The 20318-nt window shown below is 55.3% G+C and overlaps 2 protein-coding genes across 4 annotated transcripts; both read left to right on the plus strand.

Moving 5' to 3' along the window:
• The first annotated feature begins 2519 nt into the window (after positions 1-2519).
• LOC149523797 (uncharacterized) lies at positions 2520-3941 on the plus strand. Its single transcript, XM_089781147.1, has 2 exons — positions 2520-2830; positions 3623-3941. Exons 1-2 carry the CDS (start codon positions 2564-2566, stop codon positions 3914-3916), a joined length of 561 nt encoding a protein of 186 aa, XP_089637273.1. The 5' UTR covers positions 2520-2563; the 3' UTR covers positions 3917-3941.
• A 1215-nt stretch (positions 3942-5156) lies between these two features.
• LOC102452199 (inositol-trisphosphate 3-kinase B-like) lies at positions 5157-17697 on the plus strand. 3 transcript variants are annotated; one of them, XM_006136556.5, is made up of 9 exons: positions 5188-5293; positions 7721-7868; positions 9956-10540; positions 14137-14221; positions 14445-14658; positions 14862-15066; positions 15439-15540; positions 15839-15910; positions 16256-17697. In XM_006136556.5, exons 3-9 carry the CDS (start codon positions 10100-10102, stop codon positions 16493-16495), a joined length of 1359 nt encoding a protein of 452 aa, XP_006136618.3. In that variant the 5' UTR covers positions 5188-5293; positions 7721-7868; positions 9956-10099; the 3' UTR covers positions 16496-17697. The 3 variants fall into 3 exon arrangements, with proteins under 3 accessions (XP_006136617.3, XP_006136618.3, XP_025033964.3); XM_006136555.5 differs by lacking the exon at positions 7721-7868 and having other exon boundaries at positions 5157-5293; XM_025178179.3 differs by lacking the exons at positions 5188-5293; positions 7721-7868 and adding an exon at positions 7884-8031.
• Positions 17698-20318: the final 2621 nt, after the last annotated feature.

Raw genomic sequence — 20318 nt, forward strand, 5'->3', positions numbered from 1 at the left:
TGAGAAGCTGGATATGAGTCAACAATGTGCCCTTGTAGCCAAGAAGGCTAATGGCATATTAGGTTGCATTAAGAGGAGTGTTGCCAGCAGATCCAGAGATGTCATTATTCCCCTTTATTCGGCTCTGGTGAGGCCACATCTGGAGCATTGTGTCCAGTTCTGGGCCCCCTGGAGGCAACCAAAATGATTAGGGGATTAGAGCATATGACCTATAAGGAGAGGCTGAGGGAGTTGGGTCTTTTTAGTCTGCAGAAGCGAAGAGTGAGGGGGGATTTGATAGCAGCCTTCAGCTTCCTGAAGGGAGGTTCCAAAGAGGATGGAGAGAGGCTGTTCTCAGTAGTGACAGATGGCAGAACAAGGAGCAATGGTCTCAAGTTGTAGTGAGAGAGGTCCAAGTTGGATATTAGGAAAAACTATTTCAGTAGGAGGGTGGTGAAGCACTGGGATGGGTTCCCTAGGAAAGTAGTGGAGTCTCCATCCCTAGAGGTGTTTAAGTCTCAGCTTGACACAGCCCTGACCGGGTTGATTTAGTTGGGATTGGTCCTGCCTAGAGCAGGGGGCTGGACTTGATGACCTTCTGAGGTCTCTTCCAGCTCTATGGTTCTGTGATTCTATGATTCTATTATGGGTTGTGTGGTAGCACCTAGGAGCCCCTGCATTGTGCTAGGCGGTAGGTGCTGTACAAGCACCGAAGGAAAGATAGTCCCTGCCCCTGAGAGCTTCCAGTCTAAGAATAAGACAAGAGACAACAGCTGGAGGGGGACAGAAGAGAATCCCAATGAGGCATTATTGGTAAACATGATAGAAAGCGGGCTCCACACACCAGGAACCTGTTAAATGTTTTTTTTTTCGGCATTATGGCAAAGGAGAGTTTTAAATAGTGCTGAAGATTGTGTGTGTGAGAGAGGCAGACTGTTTGTGTGTGCATGCCTGTATGTGTGAGCAAAAGAGCTTGTGTGTGCATGTGTGAAGAGATTGTACGTACACAAGTGCATGCAAGACCGAATGTGTGTGAGAGATTGGGTGTACGTACTAGACAGACTGAGAGATACAGTGTGTATGTGATTGTGTTTGAGAAGTGAGAACATGTGTGTGTGAAACAGACTGTGGTGAGAGATATAAAGTGATTGTGAATTAGATATTGTGAAACAGAGCATATGTGTGTGTAAAAGATGAATGCTTGCACAAGACTCTCTGTGTGTGTGTGACATACTGAGACCATGAGCATGTTCACACTACAAAATTAAATGGAGCTAACTGCATACCACCACTGCAGTAATTATGTCACTTGTGCATGTCTACACTTTGCACCTTGTGTGGGCAGCTCACATGCTCAGCAGGAGCACTTGTATCAACTGAACTGTCAGTGTGAGGCATTATGGGATCGCTCCTGAAAGGCAGCAACAGGTGCCTGACACTGTGTCCATGTACTACACAATACTGACTCCACACAACTAGTGAAGCTGGAGTTATTAAATCAGTGTAGAAGATGAGCGATATCAACAGGAATGCCATTTCAGTGCAGACTCCTACAGAATTAGATAAGCTGTTAGAGTTCATAAATTGCCTCATGCCGATCTAACTCTTTAGCATAGTCCAAGGCTTGTGTTTGTGTGGGCACGTCTACACTACGACATTATTTTGAAATAATTAAATTTGAAATAATAACTCCTGAAATAATAAAATCAAAATAGCATTTCCTCACCATGGGGAGCCTCAAAATGAGTCCAAGGCAGGCTCCATTCATGTGGACATGCTACCTCGACATAGAACCCCAGGAAGCACTGGGGAGTAATTACTTTGATTGACTCTCGGGAGTAGTTATTTCGAAATAGCAGCAGCGGAGCATCCACACTACTGCTACTTCAACGTAACGATTAGCACTATTCCCCGAGGAAAGCAGGAGTACAGATTTCAAAATAACCAACCCATTACTTTGAAATAAGGGGGCTGGTAGTGTGGACGCTCCGCTTATTATTTTGAAATAAATCCCTAGTGCAGACCAAGGCCGTGAGTGTGTACATACAAACACCCACTCTCCACTGCCTCTCGCTGTCTGGAATGTCATATTCCGGGTGATGTTATTGGTTACACTAGAGATTGGGAGCCAGGATTCCTGTGTTCAATTCCTGTCTCTGGAGAGCAAAATTGCTTTACTTACTATTGTGACAGAGCTGTAGAGGACCCAGTGGAGGTTTGTGCCAGGTGCTCCACAGACCCCAAGGCAGATCATGGCTCCATTGTGTCAGGGGGTGGGGTGGGAGTGCAGGCCCTGCACTGAAGAGCTCCCAGTCTAGATGGACCAAGGAGGGATTTTTCTCCCTGTTTGACAGATGGGGAACTGAGGAACAGAGGGATTCAATTGCTTGTCCTAAGTCAGACGGGTTTCTTGTGGCAGAAAAATCTAACCCCCCTGGCTCCCAGCTGGTGCCTCCCTGCCCCAGACCATTCTAGCTGAGAGGTCCCCAGGTGGTGAGGACACAATGGGATATGGCTGTGAGGTCGCAGCAGGTTCCAGAGCAGCGCATGTGTCAGGCTGTGTCAGCTCCCTGGGGATTGGGCCATGACTACCCTGGTGTGGTCTCTGCCCTTCCTGCTGCACTGGGCTGTCCTGAGCAGGACCCTGATCCTTGGCCAAGCCAAGGGCCCCTGTGAGAAGCAATTCCGCATCAGGCAGGAAGGGCCAGGGACCGAGGGCCAGGTGGGGAGCCCAGTGCAAGTGGTGATGGTGTGTGGGGTAGCCGTGGCTGTGATGTATGGCCTCATCAAGGCTGTGGCTTCAGATCCTGACTTCGAGGAAGAGGAGGAGGCAGAGGAAGCACAGAGTGAGGTGAGGGTGCAGGGATACCAGCCTTGCAAAGGAGGTGGTGATGCCAATTGGACAAAGAGGGCAAAGCCAGCCCAGGAACAGAGGCAGGCACACCAGTTTGGCAAAGGAGGTGGAGACCCTGGTCTGGCACGGGGTGGGAGAGGGATGGGAGAGGAGGAGGCAATGCCATGAGCCCAGCAAAGGGGGTGAGGGCCTACGTCAGTCTGGCAAAGAGGGCAAGGCTAAAGCCAGGAGTACATGTCCCTCTGCTGCCACATGGCTCCAGGGCAGTCAGTGCATCACACCCTCTGCCATGATCCCTGCCTCCTGGGCTGGGATCCTGCTGACACAGGGGGATGGGCTGTCTTGGTCATCTCCAGGCCCACACCTGTGCACTCTGGTCCTGAGATACATGGCTGGCCAGGCATGCAGAGAAACCATCCCAAAGGGCATTACAGCAGGAGACAGCTATGGAGAGTGGAGGAACACAAGGAGGGTTTGCCATGGGGTCCTGGGAATAGCCAGGGAAACAGGTATCAACAGCAGGGCAGGGGAGGATGGGGGATGTATGGGGTCACTGTATTTCTATCCATCCATTTACATATCCACCCCCCCCCCACACCTCTCCATCTCCCACACCCATTCCTCCATCTAGGCCTATACATACTAATCTATGTATTTATACAACCATCAAACCTTCCTCATACACACACCCCTCTATCCATCCGCCCGTCCCTGGTGGTGGGGAATCCCCCAGGGGAGATGAAGTTTGTACCACCCTGGCCCTGACCCCAGCTCTCTCCCCATGGCCAGGCCAGCGAGGGCAGCAGCACGGTAGGCAGTGAGGTGGGCAGCAAGGCAGTGGCTGTGCCCCCAAGGCCCGCACAAACACCCAGGAAGGCCAAGGAGAAACACCTGCGAAGGCTGAATCAGATGGAGAGGGAGCTGCAGGGCTTCCTGAATGAGCTGCGGAGGCGCAGGGAGGCGCTGGAAACTCCGGGGATGCAGGGGACTTGGGGGGCGCAGGGAGAGGAGATTTCCCCCCCAGAGTGGGACCTGGACAAGCTGCGCGTCACTGTCTATGAGATCTCAGAGGACTCTGACTAAGAAGGTAATAAAGGACTGAAAAGCCTGTTTTGTCTAGTGCTGCTGCATTGTGGGGGAGATGGCAAGGGAATGGGATGGAGAATACAGGGGGCAAGTGAATAGTGGGGGAATCAGTGGGGGAGTATAGGGAGCAAGTGGTGGGGGGCTGGAAAGAAGGATCAATGATGCAAGGATGGGGGAAGAGGGTGGAGGAGGATTGGAGTGGGAGAATCAGCGTGGGAGGATGGGGCAGGTGGAGGGAAGAGTGAAGGACTGCAAGCTTTGAGATACTTGGGGAAGAAAATATGTCAAATGTGATAGAGAAAAACGGAAGTAGTGAGATGAGAGGGAACCACCAAGGGGGCTGAACATTATAAATCCAGAAGAATAGAGAGAATGAATAAAAGTAGAAGTGAGATAGATAGATAGATAGATAGATAGATAGATAGATAGATAGATAGATGGTGGGTGGCTACAGGGACAAAAGGATGGATATGCAAGTGGATGGGTGAATGCAGGGCTTGTATGTGGATGGATGTATATGGGGACTGATGGAGTGAATGGGGATGGATAGATGGATGAGAGGCTATGGGGATGGATGAATATGTGTGTAGGTCTCTATGAGGCTAGGTGGATTGATGTGTATGTGCAGAGGAGCCGATAGAATTGCCGAGCCCCGGGGCAAGGTGAGGGGGTCCCAGCAGCTTATTCCTGGAAGGGGTGGGACCTTGGACAGAAGGGGAGGAGATGGGGGCAGTTAGCCCTCAGCACCAGCCAGAGCGCGCCACACCGTCTCCCCCGGCCAGCCCTCAAAGCTGCCCAGAGTGCACTAGGCAGATAGATGGGTGTGGGAATGGATGGGTGGATGGCCGGGTGCCTATGCGGATGGGTGGATGGGCAGATGGAGTGGCGGTGGGTGGATAGCCGAGTGGCTTTGGTGATGGCTGGGTGTCGGTGAGGTGGGCGCTGGCTGGATCTGTGCCCAGGCTTCGGTGCCCAACTAGAGGGAAATTGCACTCGAATCTGATTCTGGGACACCCGCATACTCCGTTAGGATCCATATCCCATGGCGGTTACACCCCACCCCCCGCCTCGCCTCCGGACCCCGCCCCTTACACTCAGCACCCCCACATCAAAGCCCCTGCAGCGCCCCCTGCCGGCGCAGCGCCCCCTTCTCCCGCGCCCGGCGGGAGTCAGTCCCCGGGCGGAGCAGCAGGGGGCAGCGCAGGACTAATTTTAGCGGCGGAGGTTGGGACTGGGGGGGGGGGGGGGGGGAAGGGGGGCGGATTTTCAGCCATTCTCCGCCCCCGCCTCCCCCTGCAGCGGCCAGTCTCCGGCCAGCTGGATCGCGCGGCGCCGGGATGCCTGTGCAGCGCTAGCCCGGAGCCGGCTCGCAAGGTAGGGGGCATCGCTCTGCAGGGCTGGGAGGGGCTCGGGGAGCGGGCAGCTGAACTCGGCGCAGGGGAGGTGCTCCGTGCTCTACAGCAGGACGCTCCCTCCCCCCCAGCCGGGACGGGGTTATGGAAGCCGCTCCCATCCACGCACCCCCCTTAGACTCGCGGGAAAGCCAAGATGGGGGGGGGGGGGGTCACCGCAGCACTTCCTGGTCCACATGGGGCGAAGGACCCTACCTCGGGACGGGAGCGGGGCTGGGTCTCATCGGTGAGGACTCCTGGGTTCTAGTCCCCATATCCGATCATCCTCCCACCTCCTCCTGTCCCCCAAACCCAGGGAGCCCCCCTGGGATAATGACCCCACTGCGGGCTACAGTTGCCCATGGGATTTTCCATGCACGGGAATCATTGTGCAAGGGCAGCCGGACACTTCCTTCCCCTCATCCTTCTGCCCCCTTACACATCCACACACTGCCCCTCACAATATGCCATTCTCTGCCCCACAATGGGGTCTAGCCTAGAGGGTTCAAGCGGGAGGCTGGGAGCCAGGGTTCCAGCCCAGGCAGGGAGGGGAGTGGGATATCATGGGGAGGGCAAGGGCACATGGTCTGCATGGCTCAGAGTGAGCATCCCAGCCTCCTTCATCCCCTCCTGTGTCCCCCTCCTGCCTCCCTGCTGTTGCCCTTTGGCCATAGGCCAGCAGGCTCCTTTCCCCATGTGCCCAGAGCCCTGGGCTGGGAATCAGTTTGTTCCTCCCATTTCCCACCCTCCCTTCTGGAAAGCCTCAGGAGGTTCCATGGCGCTGGGCCAGGGGACGGAGGCTCTTTGCCAGGAAGAGTGCTGGGCCTGGAGCCAAGCTGGAAAACCCTTTTGAGAGGCAGTAGATGTGGCGGTGATGGTGTTAAGCCACTTTCCCCTGACTCCCTCTCCTCTCCAGCCTGGCAAGGGCAAATGGGAAAAAGAGATCCAGCTACCCTCCTCCCGCAATCCAGGACAATGTTTGTTCCTATGGTCCATCCCCCAGGATCTGTGCAGATCTACTTATCAATTAACAACGAGCTCAGGATGCAACGCCTCCCCCGGGGTAGAACATCTCAGTAGCTCCCAGTGTGTCACAACAGATCTCAATATATCCCAACCCATATTGGTAGAGCTCCATAGAGCCCAGCAGATCAAAACAGGTCATGTCAGATTGCAATAGTTCCCATCAGGCCATAAGAGATCACTAGATCCTCCAGTCTGCCTTCCTGTGTATCACAGGTACGGCCCACAAGTTCACAGTCATGACATTTGGTCTTTGGTGTGCTTTTACCCTACAACAGGGGTGGGGTATCTCAGGTCTGGAGGCCAAATGTGGCCCTCAGCTTGCCTGGATCTGGCCCCTGAGGCTCAGTGCCCCCAGTGCTGGCACTCCATCCCTCTTGCTGCCCCCTGAGGGCTGGAGTGCACAACATCTACTAGGCTGGTCCCCCAGGCTCTGGTGTGCAAAGGGAATATGGGGAGTCTTTCTCCTCCTCAGTCGGGGGCCACAGGGTTTTTTTTCCCACTTCTCACTTGTGTGCAGCCCCTGACTGATTTTTCTGTGAGTCAGTGGCCCCCAATCCAAAAAAAGTTTCCTCACCCTTACCCTACAGTATACAGATTTCACAGGGGGAAACCAGCATTTCTCACACAAAGGGTACATCTAGACTACAGGCTTTTGTCGTCAGAAGTTTTGTCGACAGATCCTGTCGACAAAGCTTGTGTCAACAAAAAGCGTCTAGACTGCATCCAGTTCTGTCAACAAAGCAAGCCACTTTGTCAACATGACAGTGTAGGCGCAAAGGACAGTGTAGATGCAATAACGCCTTCTGTATACAGAACTCTGTGGACAAAAGGCGTTATTCCTTGTAGAATGAGGTTTACAGTCGCTGACAAAACTGCCGAGTTCTGTTGACGTTATGTCGACAGAACTCAGCAGCAGTGTATTCGCAGGGATAGTTTTGTCGACAAAACCCTGTAGTCTAGACACACCTTAAGGGTCCTGACCCAAAAGAGAGCTGCAGAGGGTTGCAAGGTAATTTTAGGGGCATCATGGTATTGCCACCCTTACTGCTGTGCTGTCTTAAGAGCTGGGGGGCTGTGGGCCAGGTGCCTTGCTCCGAAGGTGGTACCCTGCCAGCAGCAGCAGCACAGAAGTAAGAGTGGCAGTGCCATACTGGGCATATTTCTGCGCTGCTGCGCAGAGTGGTTCTGCCTTCAGTAACAATCACTTTATGACCCCCCCCCCACGCCCTCCACAACTCCTTTTTGGATCAGGACCCCTGCAGCACTATGACATTTTTTATTTAAATAGATGAAATAATGACTTAAAAATCATATGACTGTGAAATTGATCGAAATGGACTGTAAATGGTAGAGCCCTAATCATAGGCCATTCCACTTCTCCCAGGTACCTCTCTGTCTAGCTCAATGACTTACTTTGACTGAAGCATTTCAGTCCTCACAAGACCAACCTGTTGTGAGCCCCAGGGAGAGAACAGGAGAGATCCAGGTGTCATTCGTGTCCATGGGCCCTGTGGCTGCAGGGAATTGGTGAGGTGAGGCATAACTGGATAATCCTAGCAGATACCTCAAAGTCACTCCTGTCAATCTGACCTCTGGGAAAATTCCTTTCCCACCCCAAATCTGGCAATCAGTTACATCCTGAGCATGGGAGCAAGATCTGCCAGCCAGACGACGGAGTCTCTGGACTATCTCAGGGTATGTCTACACTACAGAGTTTTTTTTCGGAAAAACAGCTGTTTTTCTGAAAAAACTTCAATTGTGTCCACACTGCAATCACGTTTTCAAAAAAAAAAAAAAAATTGAAAGAACTGAGGGTATGTCTACACTACCCTCCTAGTTCGAACTAGGAGGGTAATGTAGGCATACCGCACTTGCAAATGAAGCCCGGGATTTGAATTTCCCGGGCTTCATTTGCATAAGCGGGGAGCCGCCATTTTTAAATCCCCGCTGGTTCGAACTCCGTGCAGCGTGGCTACACGGGGCTCGAACTAGGTAGTTCGGACTAGGCTTCCTATTCCGAACTACCGGTACACCTCGTTCCACGAACTACCTAGTTCGAGCCCCGTGTAGCCGCGCTGCACGGGGTTCGAACCAGCGGGGTTTTAAAAGTGGCGGCTCCCCGCTTATGCAAATGAAGCCCGGGAAATTCAAATCCCGGGCTTCATTTGCAAGTGCGGTATGCCTACATTACCCTCCTAGTTCGAACTAGGAGGGTAGTGTAGACATACCCTGAGGGGTTTTTCTGACATTGGTAACCCTCTTTCTGAGGAAGAAGCCTTTTTTCGAAAGAGCTTTTTCGGAAAAAGGTGTGTGTGAACGGGGAAGAGGGAGTGCTTTCGAAAGAAGAAAGAGGAAAAAGCACAGGTGCCCTGGTGGCCACTCTGTCCATAGTAATCGCTTTTTCGATGCGCTTTTACAGTGTGGACACTCTCTTTTGGAAGATGTTTTTTCGGTATTTCACAGCAGATCTGAATGGATCACACAAATCTCAGAGGCTCTTGGCGGATCAAAACTGGTCCTCCCAAGTCCCAACAGAACACAATAGTAAATGACAATCAATTCCTACGGAGCTCATCACACTACAGCAGATCACAGTTCAGCCCAAGAGACCACACTAGATCCTGCAGTGGTTCACATTTGGGATGTAAAAAATATATAAAAATATTAACCATGTAACCCATAAAAATTCTATCAGTTACACAGTTAACTGTGGGGCTCAGCTGCCAGCCCTGTGAAGCTTCCAGCTCCCAACCTTGCAGTGCTGCCAGCGGCCACCTCAGCCCATGGCGCAGCATGGTGGTGAGTCTGGCCACGTTGGCAGGGCCCGCCACAATGCACTGTGGGCCGGGGCTATTTTAGCCCAGCCAGGTGCTGGTTAACTGGTAAGCCTCACCCACTGGCTGAACACTGATTGACACAGATCCAAGTTGATCATGACAAATTTTACTAAACATACTAGATTACAGATCACAATTGTAGTGGGTCACAAGTAATCACACTAGATCACAGTGAATCTAAAATGACCTCTTGCAGTTGGGAGTCAGGACTTCTGGGTTCTTTCCTCAGCTCTGGGAGGAGAGTGAGGTGCAGGGAGGCTGGGAGCAGGACTCCATGATTCTGGGTTGTGGAGACAAACCCCTCTCCCTGTTCAGTGCCTCAGTTTCTCTCATGGCCAAATGGGGAAACGTGACTTGGTCTGTGACACTGCATCTTCTGGTGAAGAGGGGAGTGGCCCTGCCATTCCCAAGATTAGGGTGACCAAGCAGCAAGTGAAAAATTGGGATGGGGGGTAACAAAGAAGGTTAATGGACAAAACCCCAAAATATTGGGATGGACTCGATAATGTCAGGACATCTGGTCACCGTACCCAGATGGGCTGGACCTGTGGGGGCGGGAACTGGTTAAGACAATTCCCTCATAGCTCTTTTCTATTCTCTCTCTTCCCCTTTCAGGTTGTGAAATCAGTTCTCTCTGGGCCCTGGGGTGCATGGCAGGCAGAGGCCTGGAGCTGAGCTGCCTAGGGGAGTGTAGGAGGGAGGGGCTCCTGGGGGCTGCCACCAAGCAGTCCCCCCCAGCATATCCAATTAATCCTTCCCTTTCTGTGCTGCTTTCCCCACAGGACGGACCCCGCCTTTTCCCAGCAATGCGGAGCCCCAGCTCACTCCCTGTCGGGCTCCGCAGGGAAAGGAGATGCCACCCACAGTCGGTCTGAACTGAACTCTGAATTGGAGTACCCCGGGGAGACAATCTAGTGGGATCAGCCATGGAGGGGCTCAATGGCATCAAGGCCTGTCCTAAAGGTGTCTCTCAAGCCCTGGCTCAGGGCGGACAGGACTGCCCTGTTCCCTGTGGGGCAGAGGGTGCCCCAGGGAACCCTGAATGGAGAGGGGAGCCAGTCCAGGGCTCAGGGCTCCCCATGGATATGAGAGTGGAGGGACAGGCCCTGAAGAGGGCAAAGGCATCTCCTGAGGAGGTCTCTCCAGGAGTCCCGGCCCCATCCCCTCATGGAACCAAAGGGAATGAGGGTCCCCTGGAGGCCCCCAAGCTCCAGCATCTGGCTACAAGGGGACTTGGCCATGGCCACGATCGCTCCATCTCCAGCTCCTCTACCTGCTCCTCCTTCGAGTCCTCGCAGGAGTCGGACGAGGTCTTCAGTGAGGAAGAGGAGAGAGGGCAGTCTGGGAGGAGGAAGATGCTGAAGAAGGTAAGACAAGGGGGGAGGGGGAGCTCAGTGCTGCCTTTGGGGTGTGAGGGTCTGGCAAGGGAACCGGGGTTGGGACAGTATAGAGCTGCAGATTGGGATTGGGGGGGACAGCAGAGCTGGTTGGGGAGCTCAGGGCTGGGATAGCAGGACTCGTGGTTGGGATTGAAGATCACCAGCTCTAGTAGCACCCGTAGACGGCTCTTGGACCCACTCAGGCCTATCCGGAGTACTTGAGGCGGGTGGGAAGGGCGGCCCCTTTCCGCTCCCCCCCACCTCTGCTGCCTCCCACGTCTTCCTGCCCACGGCCATGAGCTTGGCCCTGCTGCAGGCAGAGGAGGGAGGGGGGCTGTGGGCCCTGTGAATGCTGCTCAGAGAAGTTATTGCATAGAGGCTATATTGGGTAGAGGTTGTGTGGTGGTGTCAGTATGTGGCCCAGGTGAGCTGGGTTGTGTTTGCTGCACAGAGAGGTTGTATTGTTTCGGGGTTGTACTGTGCATGCTGCATGGAGGGGCTGTGTTGTGTAGAGCAGTGTTTCTTAAACTGTGTTCCGCGGAACACTGGTGTTCCCTGAACAACTCACAGGTGTGCCGCGACCTCGTCTTTGCTGTTGTCTTTTTTTGTCTGACAATTTTTTTGGGGGAAGAAAATTTTCATAGGTGTTTCGCATTAAAAAATATTATTGTTTGGTGTCCTGTGGTCTCAAAAAGTTTAAGAAACACTGGAGTAGAGGTTGTGCCGGGCAGGGTTGCGCTGGGGGATTGTGTTTTTCATGCAGGTTGTGTTGTGTTGCAGGCGAGAGGCGTGATGCAGGCGTTCAGTGTGTTACAGTGTGTTGTGCAGGGGTTGCCTGTCTCGCCCTTCTCATCATCTCAGTATCTGCAGAAGGATTCCCCTCTGGGCTCTGATGTCACTTCCTCCCCCCCCTTGACTGGGGGTGGTTGCGGTTCCTGGTTTCCTCAGCACTGGCTGAGCAAGTGCCCCCGCCTCCCCTGAGTCAAGAGAGAAGAAAGCTGTTGGGGGGAGGGTTGGCTGGCTCAGGGAGTGAATTGGGGCATCCCCCTGGTAGCTGATGTCAGTGCCTGCCTCCTGGTGCCATGGAGGTGGGGGCCAAGCAGTGATTAATGGGGGGAAGTGCTGGCCGCTCTTAAAGCTCCTCCCTCCCCCTCCCACTGAGGTCTAGGGCTTTGTTCCATGCCCATCCCCCTGGACTCATGCCAGTTCCCATCTTGGAGCATCGGTGCCAGCTGCCTACTGAGGGGGAGGGACGGGAACCTTCCACCCTCTGATCCCTTGAGCAGGCACCTGGAAAGTCAATACCTCCCTTTCATCTGCTGCCAGCCCCCCAGTGCCCTGGCCCAGGGAGAGGGAAATGGGGAGGAGCAGGGATCTTGTGCTCTGCATGGACGATGGATATGATGGTGCATCCTCAGTCCAGCCTTTCTCTCCGGCTGTGGATCAGGAACCCCAAATGGGTCATGACCCCATTTTCATGGGGTCTCCACGGCTGGCCTTAGACGTGCTGAGGCCACAGCCTGAGCACCACCACTGGAAGCCTGAGGGCTTCTTCCCCAGGCAGCAGGGCTCTGGTTACCTGGGGCTGCAGCCCTGGGGCTTTGACTCTACCCCCCAGCCGGGTGGTGGGGCTCGGGCGGGCTCAGGCTTCGGTCCCTCCTCCTGGGGTCATGTAGTGATGGTTTATCAGGCTGCAGTGCTGTGAGGCGAGAGAACCCCTATGTTAGCAGGTCAGGGAAGTAAGCGGAGGTGGGCATGGAGGGGATCCTCCTCACCTCTTTACACCCCTTGCCTCCTCCACCATCACCCAGCTCAGACCCACCCCATCTGGACACTCAGATTTGGACAGATTACCCGCTCCATGGATCTGCTGGGGAGGATCCCCGCTGGGATTCCCTCCCCTTGCCTGTGCTCCCTATTCACATACCTGCCCCCTTCCCTGCCCCCCAGCTTGTGCTCCTCCAGCCATCTGCCTCCTCTGTTTCCAGAATCAAGTCCCCCACCCCTCCCAACTTCCCTTACCCTTGAAGGGTTAATACAACCGGCAGAACCAGGGGCCAGCTGGAGCCGACTGTTGTGGAAAAAGTGAGCTCTTTTGGGTGGGTGCCAGGCCTTGGGTTTCCTTTGCAGCCTGCAAGGCAGCTGGGAGCGAGGCGCTGCTTGGAGAAAAGCCAGCACCCTACAGGGAGGGCTGCACAGGGGTTACAGGGCACCCACATGATTGCACAAATGTGTATAAGTGTGCAAAAGCAGGCAGAGCTAGTGCAAGCTCTGTGCGAGGCACTGTAACCAAGCTGCAAGGCTAGGATCAGTGCGTGGCACATGCAAAGTATGCACGAGCGTGTGAGAGAGCCGAAATGCATTGCGTCTGCAATGGTTTTGTGCGTCTGCAAAAAGTGTGTGTATCAACGCATTGCACCTGGGTCTGCATCTCTGCTCTGCAGAGCATGCATATCTATGCAGCATTGCTCCATACCTAGCTGGGTGGCTTTTGTTTGCACTCAGGGTGCATGTTGGCATCAGTGCAGGGGGCTCCAGGGTGCTACAGTGTGCACTGCATACCAGTGTGAGCCACAGGGCACGGTGCTCTGCTCAGCCCCCCCTGCAATTTGTGTGTGTGTAGCAGTGCATCACACCTGGCTGTCCAGCATGTGAGCACACCAGCCATGCTCTGCCTCCAGTGTGTGTGGCGTACGTGCGTGCGAGGCAGCGGGAAGCTCCCTTCCTGTGGGCTTGGAGCCGCGAAGGTTGCTGAGCTGAGATTTGAGTCGCTTGGCATATCTGTGAACAACACATATCCAAGAAACATGCCCGCCCCGCCACCCTGTCTCGGCATAGTGCAGCTATGCACTTTCCCCTTTGACGCCCAAGTAGCCATCTCAGCCCAGTCCCCGCTAGCGCTAGGGGAGGCTGCTCTACTTAAGGCAGATGACATGCCTGGGGGAGCTGGTGTGCGTGCTCCCCATCCTGCCCGCAAGCACCAACCCCACCCTGAGCCCCAGGCACGTTTTAGCAAGGTGCCTGCAGCCAGCACCAGCGGCAGGAAAGTCGGTTGAGTCACAGCAGGGTCAGAGCCCCAGCACCGGAGTGACTCAGCGCCAGGCACTCACACAGCAACGAGGCTGAGGCAGGGACTGCCTGCTGCGGACACCGCAAGCTGGAGATGCAGCCGCCTCTCAGATGGCACACAAAGGCCGTTTACACAGGGCGCTCTCACTCACTGCTGAGATGCAGCCTCCTCTGAGGTGTGGTGCAGGGGTTTGCACAGTGATTCTTCACCTGGCGCTGAGCTGTACCCACTCCGGGGGACTGTTTCTACAGGGATCTTTCACCAGTGTTGAGATGCAGCTGTCTCTGAAGGAGGGGGGTGGTGCTGTTTACACAAGGACCCCTTGCCTGGTGCTGGGATGCAGCCACCTCTGGGGTGTGGCAGAGGGGCTGTTTATGCATTAGGGGGCTTGGGCCAGTGTTAGGATAAGAGTCTTACTTTTAGAGGGGGTGGAAAATAGACTGCGGGAGAAGGGGCAGGGGGAGGGAGGGAGACAGTCTTTTGCCAGGCTGACAATTGTCATGTTTCCCTTTAGACCAAGTCATGGAAGACATTTTTCACCATGGTGCACTGGTCTCTGCGGCGGCACAGCTCCTGGGTGCAGCTGGCGGGGCATGAAGGTGAGAAGGGGTTCAGGGACTCTCCAGCCCAGCTCCCTATTGCGGAACGAGAATTGCTGGGTTCCCAGTCCATTTTCAGGTGCTGTGGATGTTCAGGCTGGCTGAGGGACTTCCTGGCCACTGGTTATCACTGCGGCAGGGTCATTGGCCAGGGGAATTCCCTGCTCCAGGTAGGATGCCTGGCTTCTTGCCTGCCCCTCATTACCCCCACCTCCTTCCTTAGGTAACTTCAAGCCTAGTGAGGGGGGCCAGATCCTGAAGAAGTTCAGCACTGTCGAGAGCGCCTGCCTGGAGGCACTGATGGGGGATGCCCTGCGGCCATATGTGCCTGCCTACCATGGCGTGGTGGTGAAGGAGGGCGAGCGCTACATCCAGATGGACGACCTGCTGCGTGGCCTCGACACACCCAGCATCATGGACTGCAAGATGGGGGTGAGGTTAGTGGAGCGGTTGGGGGACAAATGCCAGTGGAGCCCAGTGCCCTGGGAGAGTGGATCCGCTGGCCCCAAGAGGAGAAGGGGCCTCTATTCCATTCCCCACCAAGCCAGTCAGAACCTCACTCTAGAGCCACATTGAGGTGGCTGCCTCTAGAGACCAAAGACCCTATGTCCCAGTCCCACCCCTCTGCCTTTGCCCATAGGACATACCTGGAGGAAGAGCTGACCAAGGCCCTGCTGAAGCCAACCCCCCGCAAGGACATGTACCAGAAGATGGTGAAGGTGGATCCCAGCGCTGCTACGGCCGAGGAGCACAGCCAGGGGGCGGTCACCAAGCCCCGCTATATGCAATGGCGCGAGCACATCAGCTCCACTGCCTCCCTGGGCTTCCGCATTGAGGGTGTGACAGTGAGTGAGAGGGAGAAAGAGACTCCCAGCCCTGCAGGAACTCAGCTCCAGGCTTCAGCTTCTTGTGTAAACAGTCCCTGGCTCCTACTGTAGAGGAAGCTGCATCTCACCTCTGCAGTAAGAGAGCCATGTATCACTGGCCCTGTGCCCTGCCCCTCCCCCGGGGTGGCTGCATCTCAGCCAATACCAGGCAAGGAAACCCCGCATAAACAGCCCTTATGCCCCACCCCAGAGGTGGCTGCATCTCAGCAACAGGTGGGGAGCCCTGTATCAAGAGGTCCATGCCTCACCCCCTCCACAGTTGCATTTTCACACTGGATGGCTGCTGTATGGGGAAGTCTCTCCTGACTCATGCTGTGTCTCCTCTCACAGATAGAGGGTGGAGCTGTGCAGAAGGATTTCAAGCAGACCCGGACCCAAGAGCAGATCATTGACACCTTCCTGACTTTTACCAAGAGACGGGAAAGCATCTTGGTAAGGGACGGGAAGCAGGTCCCACAGGATCATTGCACTGGCCCGTTGCCCGTGGGGTAGCACTGTGGGAGTGGGGAGGCTCGGAAGGGGCAGTGGGTGGTGCAAGGCTGGCTGGTGGTGGTTGGAGATCTCAGCTGAGTCTCGGTGCCAGCTCACAGAGGGCTGGGACTGAAGCATGGGGGCATGAGGCAGCGTGGTCAGATGGGGAGAGGCAGCTTGATGTCTACCCTTCTCCATGCCTCCCCGCCTCACAGAGCAGATATGCCCCCACTCAATACCTTCTGATCTTACCTTGCAGAGAGCCTACCACAGCCGCCTGGAGAGCATGCGGAGTACGCTGCAGGAATCAACCTTTTTCCGCACCCATGAAGTGAGTCCAAGGGAACTAGGCCTCCAGGACTTCCCCTTCCCCCAGCAATCTGAGGGGGCCCACAGAACCTGGTGCAGGGCTGAAGGAACAGACTGGGCAAAGAGAGGGAGGAGGGACAAGAAGCTCCCCAAAGAGCTGAGGTGTGTGGGGCTAAACCCCCCAAGCTATGAGTCTATATCTCCAAGAGGGGAAGAGGGACCCTCCCCTGCAATGTCCCATTCTCCCTGCCCAAGTCAGCCAGGCCCCTGGCCCTGGGGCATTGCTCCATGTCCCATTCCCCACATTCCTGGGGCTGCAGCAGATTTGGCACCCCTAGGAGCAAATGCCTGCAATCTCTCTTCCCAGGTCATCGGGAGCTCCCTGCTCTTTGTCCACGATCGCCAGGGCCGGGCCAACGTGTGGATGATCGACTTTGGCAAAACGCTGCCGGCACCCCCCCAGCTGGCCTTGCGGCACAATGTGCCATGGACCCAGGGCAGCCATGAAGACGGCTACCTGATTGGATTGCACCACCTCACCCACACCCTGCAGGCTGCATGGCAGAGGCTGGGGTTGGAGGAAGTGCCTGCCCCCAGTGAGCCCTGAGGCTGGAACACCACAATGCCCTTTGCAGTGGGCAACCGCCTTTGGACCAGAGCTGCTCTCACCATGAGCCTTAAGTTGTGGGACTTTGTGAAACTCCACCTGGATGTGACTCACCCATCTCCTCTCTAGGGCCACTGCGCTGGGTGCGACTAGATGGACGCCCAGGCCCCTACTGCATCTCCACTGGCAGTAAGGGGCTCGAGCTCAGTGGGGCTTTCCTCTATAGAACACCAGGAAAACCAGGATGCAGTGTAGCCAGCAGCCCAGCCTCAGAAATTGGGGACTCAGATCTCAGGCAGATAGGCCAAGGGCTCCATGCCTAGACTCATGCCATTAACTCCTAACAGCCAGCACCAGGAGAGGATTCAGTATTGGCCCTGCTTCCACTGGTAGTCAGCCCAGGCTCACCTTTAGTAGCAGTTAACCTCCAAGGGGGAGGGGGGAGAGGGGAGAGCAGGAGAAGTCTAACAGCCTCTTGGACACCTGGAATGGGAAGGAGATTCTCTGCTGCCCAGGCAGCCCTGAGGCTATGCCATTCTGAGCTGCCCTTATTAGCCTCCCCTTAATGGAGCTTGAACTGGATACAAAAAACCAGGTTCTGCTTTGTGCGGCTAAATAGCTCCCACACCCCTCCGCACCAGGCAAGAAGTCCCTGTACAAACAGTTCCTGTGCCCCACCACAAAGGTAATTGCATCTCATGGCGAGGGGAGGAGGGGCGGACACATACAAATAGGGTAGGGTGGGGGTAGAATTTGGCTAAGAACCAAACTGGAACAATGAAACCCCCTGGCTGGTAGCTGGGAGCATCCTGTGCTGCTCCCCTTTCAGGGAATGAAAATAGATTTAAATTTAAGCCCCAGCAAATTCTGTGACTCCAGGAAGGAGAGAGAGATTCTAATTTTCCTCAAGTCACTTCTTCAGTCACAGCAGGAGAGGTCACACGCGCCACGGGAGGAAATTAATGAGGTGTCAATCCAGCCAAGTGGGTGCTGATCACTGAACCACCAGACCTAGAGTTGGTACCCCCAGGGGAAGTGCCAAGAGCCCTGGGGAGCAGGACTGGCACATCCCCATGCCCCTGAGGTGCTGTGATACCGATCAGGGAGATGGGGCAGGTGACCCCAAACAGGGAGGTTTCACACCTCAAGCCCAGCTTTGCTGCAGCAACATCTTAATAAAACCTGAGTGTATCTTAACCCAGCAGCAGCCTTTCAGCTCCTTGCTGAGGGGGGAGGGGGCATGTCATGAACAGGGTGGTAATGCTGAGCCCAGCTCTTCTGGGGGGGGGGGTAGGAGTGCACATGTGCAAGGGGAGGGGATAGGGTCCCAGTGGTTAGCACAAGAGCGGGTTGGGACGGCTGGGTTCTAGCTCTGGCAACAGCTGTGGGCACAGAGCTAGGGGATATACAAGGACTTTCCCTACCCTCTCTCCTTTGCAGGGGCATGTCACACACTGTCACACTGCACTTCAGCAGACTGCACTACTTGCTACCCCACTCCTCACCACAGCTGTACTCAGCAAGTGTCTGTCACCCCATGGGCTGTGTGTCACACCCACACAGACCAAAGAGGCACGCCCCTAGGGACTGGGGCTGGGTGTCCCTAGCACCGTGCCTCAGGAGAGTCGCTGTGGGAGAATGAGCCCTTTGGGGAGCTGCGTGCACGCGTGTGGATTCCCCAGAAGTGCTGCTTGGTGTGTGCATGGGGGGGGAGCCCCGCAGGCATGTAATCAGGGCTGGCAATGGAGAGGGCCTTCCCTCACTGTCCCCATGGATACCAAGGCACAAACAAACCCAGTGCCAGCAGCTCCACAAGGGCAGCTGGGGGTGGGGAGGCAGCCAGGGGCTCTCTTCCTGCAGGTGCAGGGGAGCCAGGAGACTGCTGGGTTCTAGCCCCACCTCTGCTTGCTTAACCAAGTCCCTGCCTCTCCCCTCTCTGCCCTGCTGCTCTCATGCCTGTCCTTGCTGGAGGCAAGGCCCCAGAGCCAGACACCCCTGCCCCTCCCTCTCCCACCTTCAGCACCACAGCCTGGGGAGGAGGGGCTGGAATCCCAAGCCATGTTGCTATGGAGACAACTGGTGCCAAGGTTACAGGGTAGGGAGGGGAAAAAGAAAACCAGGGAAACCAGCTCATTCCAGTGTGCGCAGCTGCCACCCCACCCCTGCACGGATGGCATAGGCCAGGGGGAGACACCTTCCTCCCTCCCCCTCCCGCAGAGTGTGGGCATGCTCCATCTGGCCTGGCTCCTCTGCTGTGAGCCAGCCTGATGTGCCACCCCTCCTCCCCCCGTCTGCCCCAACCAGCCAAGCTCCCACCCCTAAAAACTTCTTGCCCAGTTCAGAGCGAGGGCCAGGCCCCGGGGCCATTTTCCTTGGGCTGCCTCCTAGCCTGGAAAGGGGAGCCACTTCCACGGAGACAGAGGCTAGAGTAAAAGGAGCACAAGGATTCTGAGATGAGAAAGGACCCTGATGGGCACCTTCTCTGAGCTCCTGCCTGACATGGATCAGACCCCTCCCATCACTGGAGTAGCTGGGCCCCTCACTTTCTTGCCAGGATTTATCCTCACTCCTCCATCTGGTCTTTCCAATTGTATGTGCAGAACTTGCAAGATCCCAGCTGCTGGCAGCACAGTTAAGCCAGGAGAGCTGCTAGAGCCGTGGGTGTCCAACCAGTTTGAAGATAGCCACTATTAGGGATATCTGCTAGTAACTGATAAGTCTAGGCTCATCAGTTAATGGACTACTTACATTTCCCCTCCCCACCCCACTTGCTGCAGGAGCTGGTGCTGGGGGAGCCAGCAACAGCACAGGGAGAGGGTCTGGGCTCCCTGCAGACAGAGGCTGGAGCAGCCTTTGTCCACAACCAGCCCAGGCCACAGCAGCCTCTGTCCTTGGTGGAGCTGCCACCCCACACTGCTACCTCTGCAGGCAGTTGGTCTGCAAGGGGAATTAATTTTTAAAATGGTTTCCTTCAGACTGGCTCCTCCCTGCCCCCCCCTCAGTGTGATACAGAGGCAGGCGTGTGGGATGGCAGGGGGCTCCCTGGGAGTGGGACCAGAGCACACTGGCTGTCATCTCTGTCCCCGGGAACTATAGAATAGTTGAGTAACTGCAAAGAATTCATGTGATTAGTTGACTATTCTATTACAGGCTAACATCCCTAGCCACTATAGTGGCTACTGCTATAGCAAACTAGCCACGTTCAACTGGCCAAATAGCCCCATGTGGCTAGTAGCTAGCATGTTGGAAACCACAGTGCTAGAGAATGCATGACCCCCTAATGTACGCCCCTATCTGAACTCTCCTCGGCACTAAGGATGTTAAGGAGCAGGTAATTATCAACTAATTGTGTAGTTGATACAAATCAATTACACAATTAGTTGATAAGGGGAGTCTCTGCAGAGCTGCAGCAGGGGTAGCTCCAGGAGCCGGCTCCAGGATCACTATAGCTCAGCATTTTAAATGTAGTAAGATCCACCAGGTTCTTACTACATTTAAAATGCAGCTGGCTCTGGGACATGCCATGGCTCCTCCACCCTGCAAGGGAGACAGTGCTGGGGGGAAAACCGGCTCCTTCCCCCACCTCTGATACAGAGGCAGCAAGGGGAGGGGAAGCGAGTAGTTAAGTAGTGACTCGACTAGCCAATAAGCCCAGGCTTATCAGGTAGTTGACTGCTAGAGTAGTCGCTTACATCCCTACTTGGCACCAACTCAGGGCTGCAGCCACTTCCACCATGAGCCTGCCCTCTGCTCAGAGGGAGGCGGGAAGGAGATAACCAGCCCCACAGCCAGCATCTAGTCAAGGCACAAGGCATAACTGCTG

The sequence above is a fragment of the Pelodiscus sinensis genome, chromosome 11, assembly GCF_052426305.1.
Source record: "Pelodiscus sinensis isolate ZL-2025 chromosome 11, ASM5242630v1, whole genome shotgun sequence".
NCBI classification, from domain to species: Eukaryota; Metazoa; Chordata; order Testudines; family Trionychidae; genus Pelodiscus; species Pelodiscus sinensis.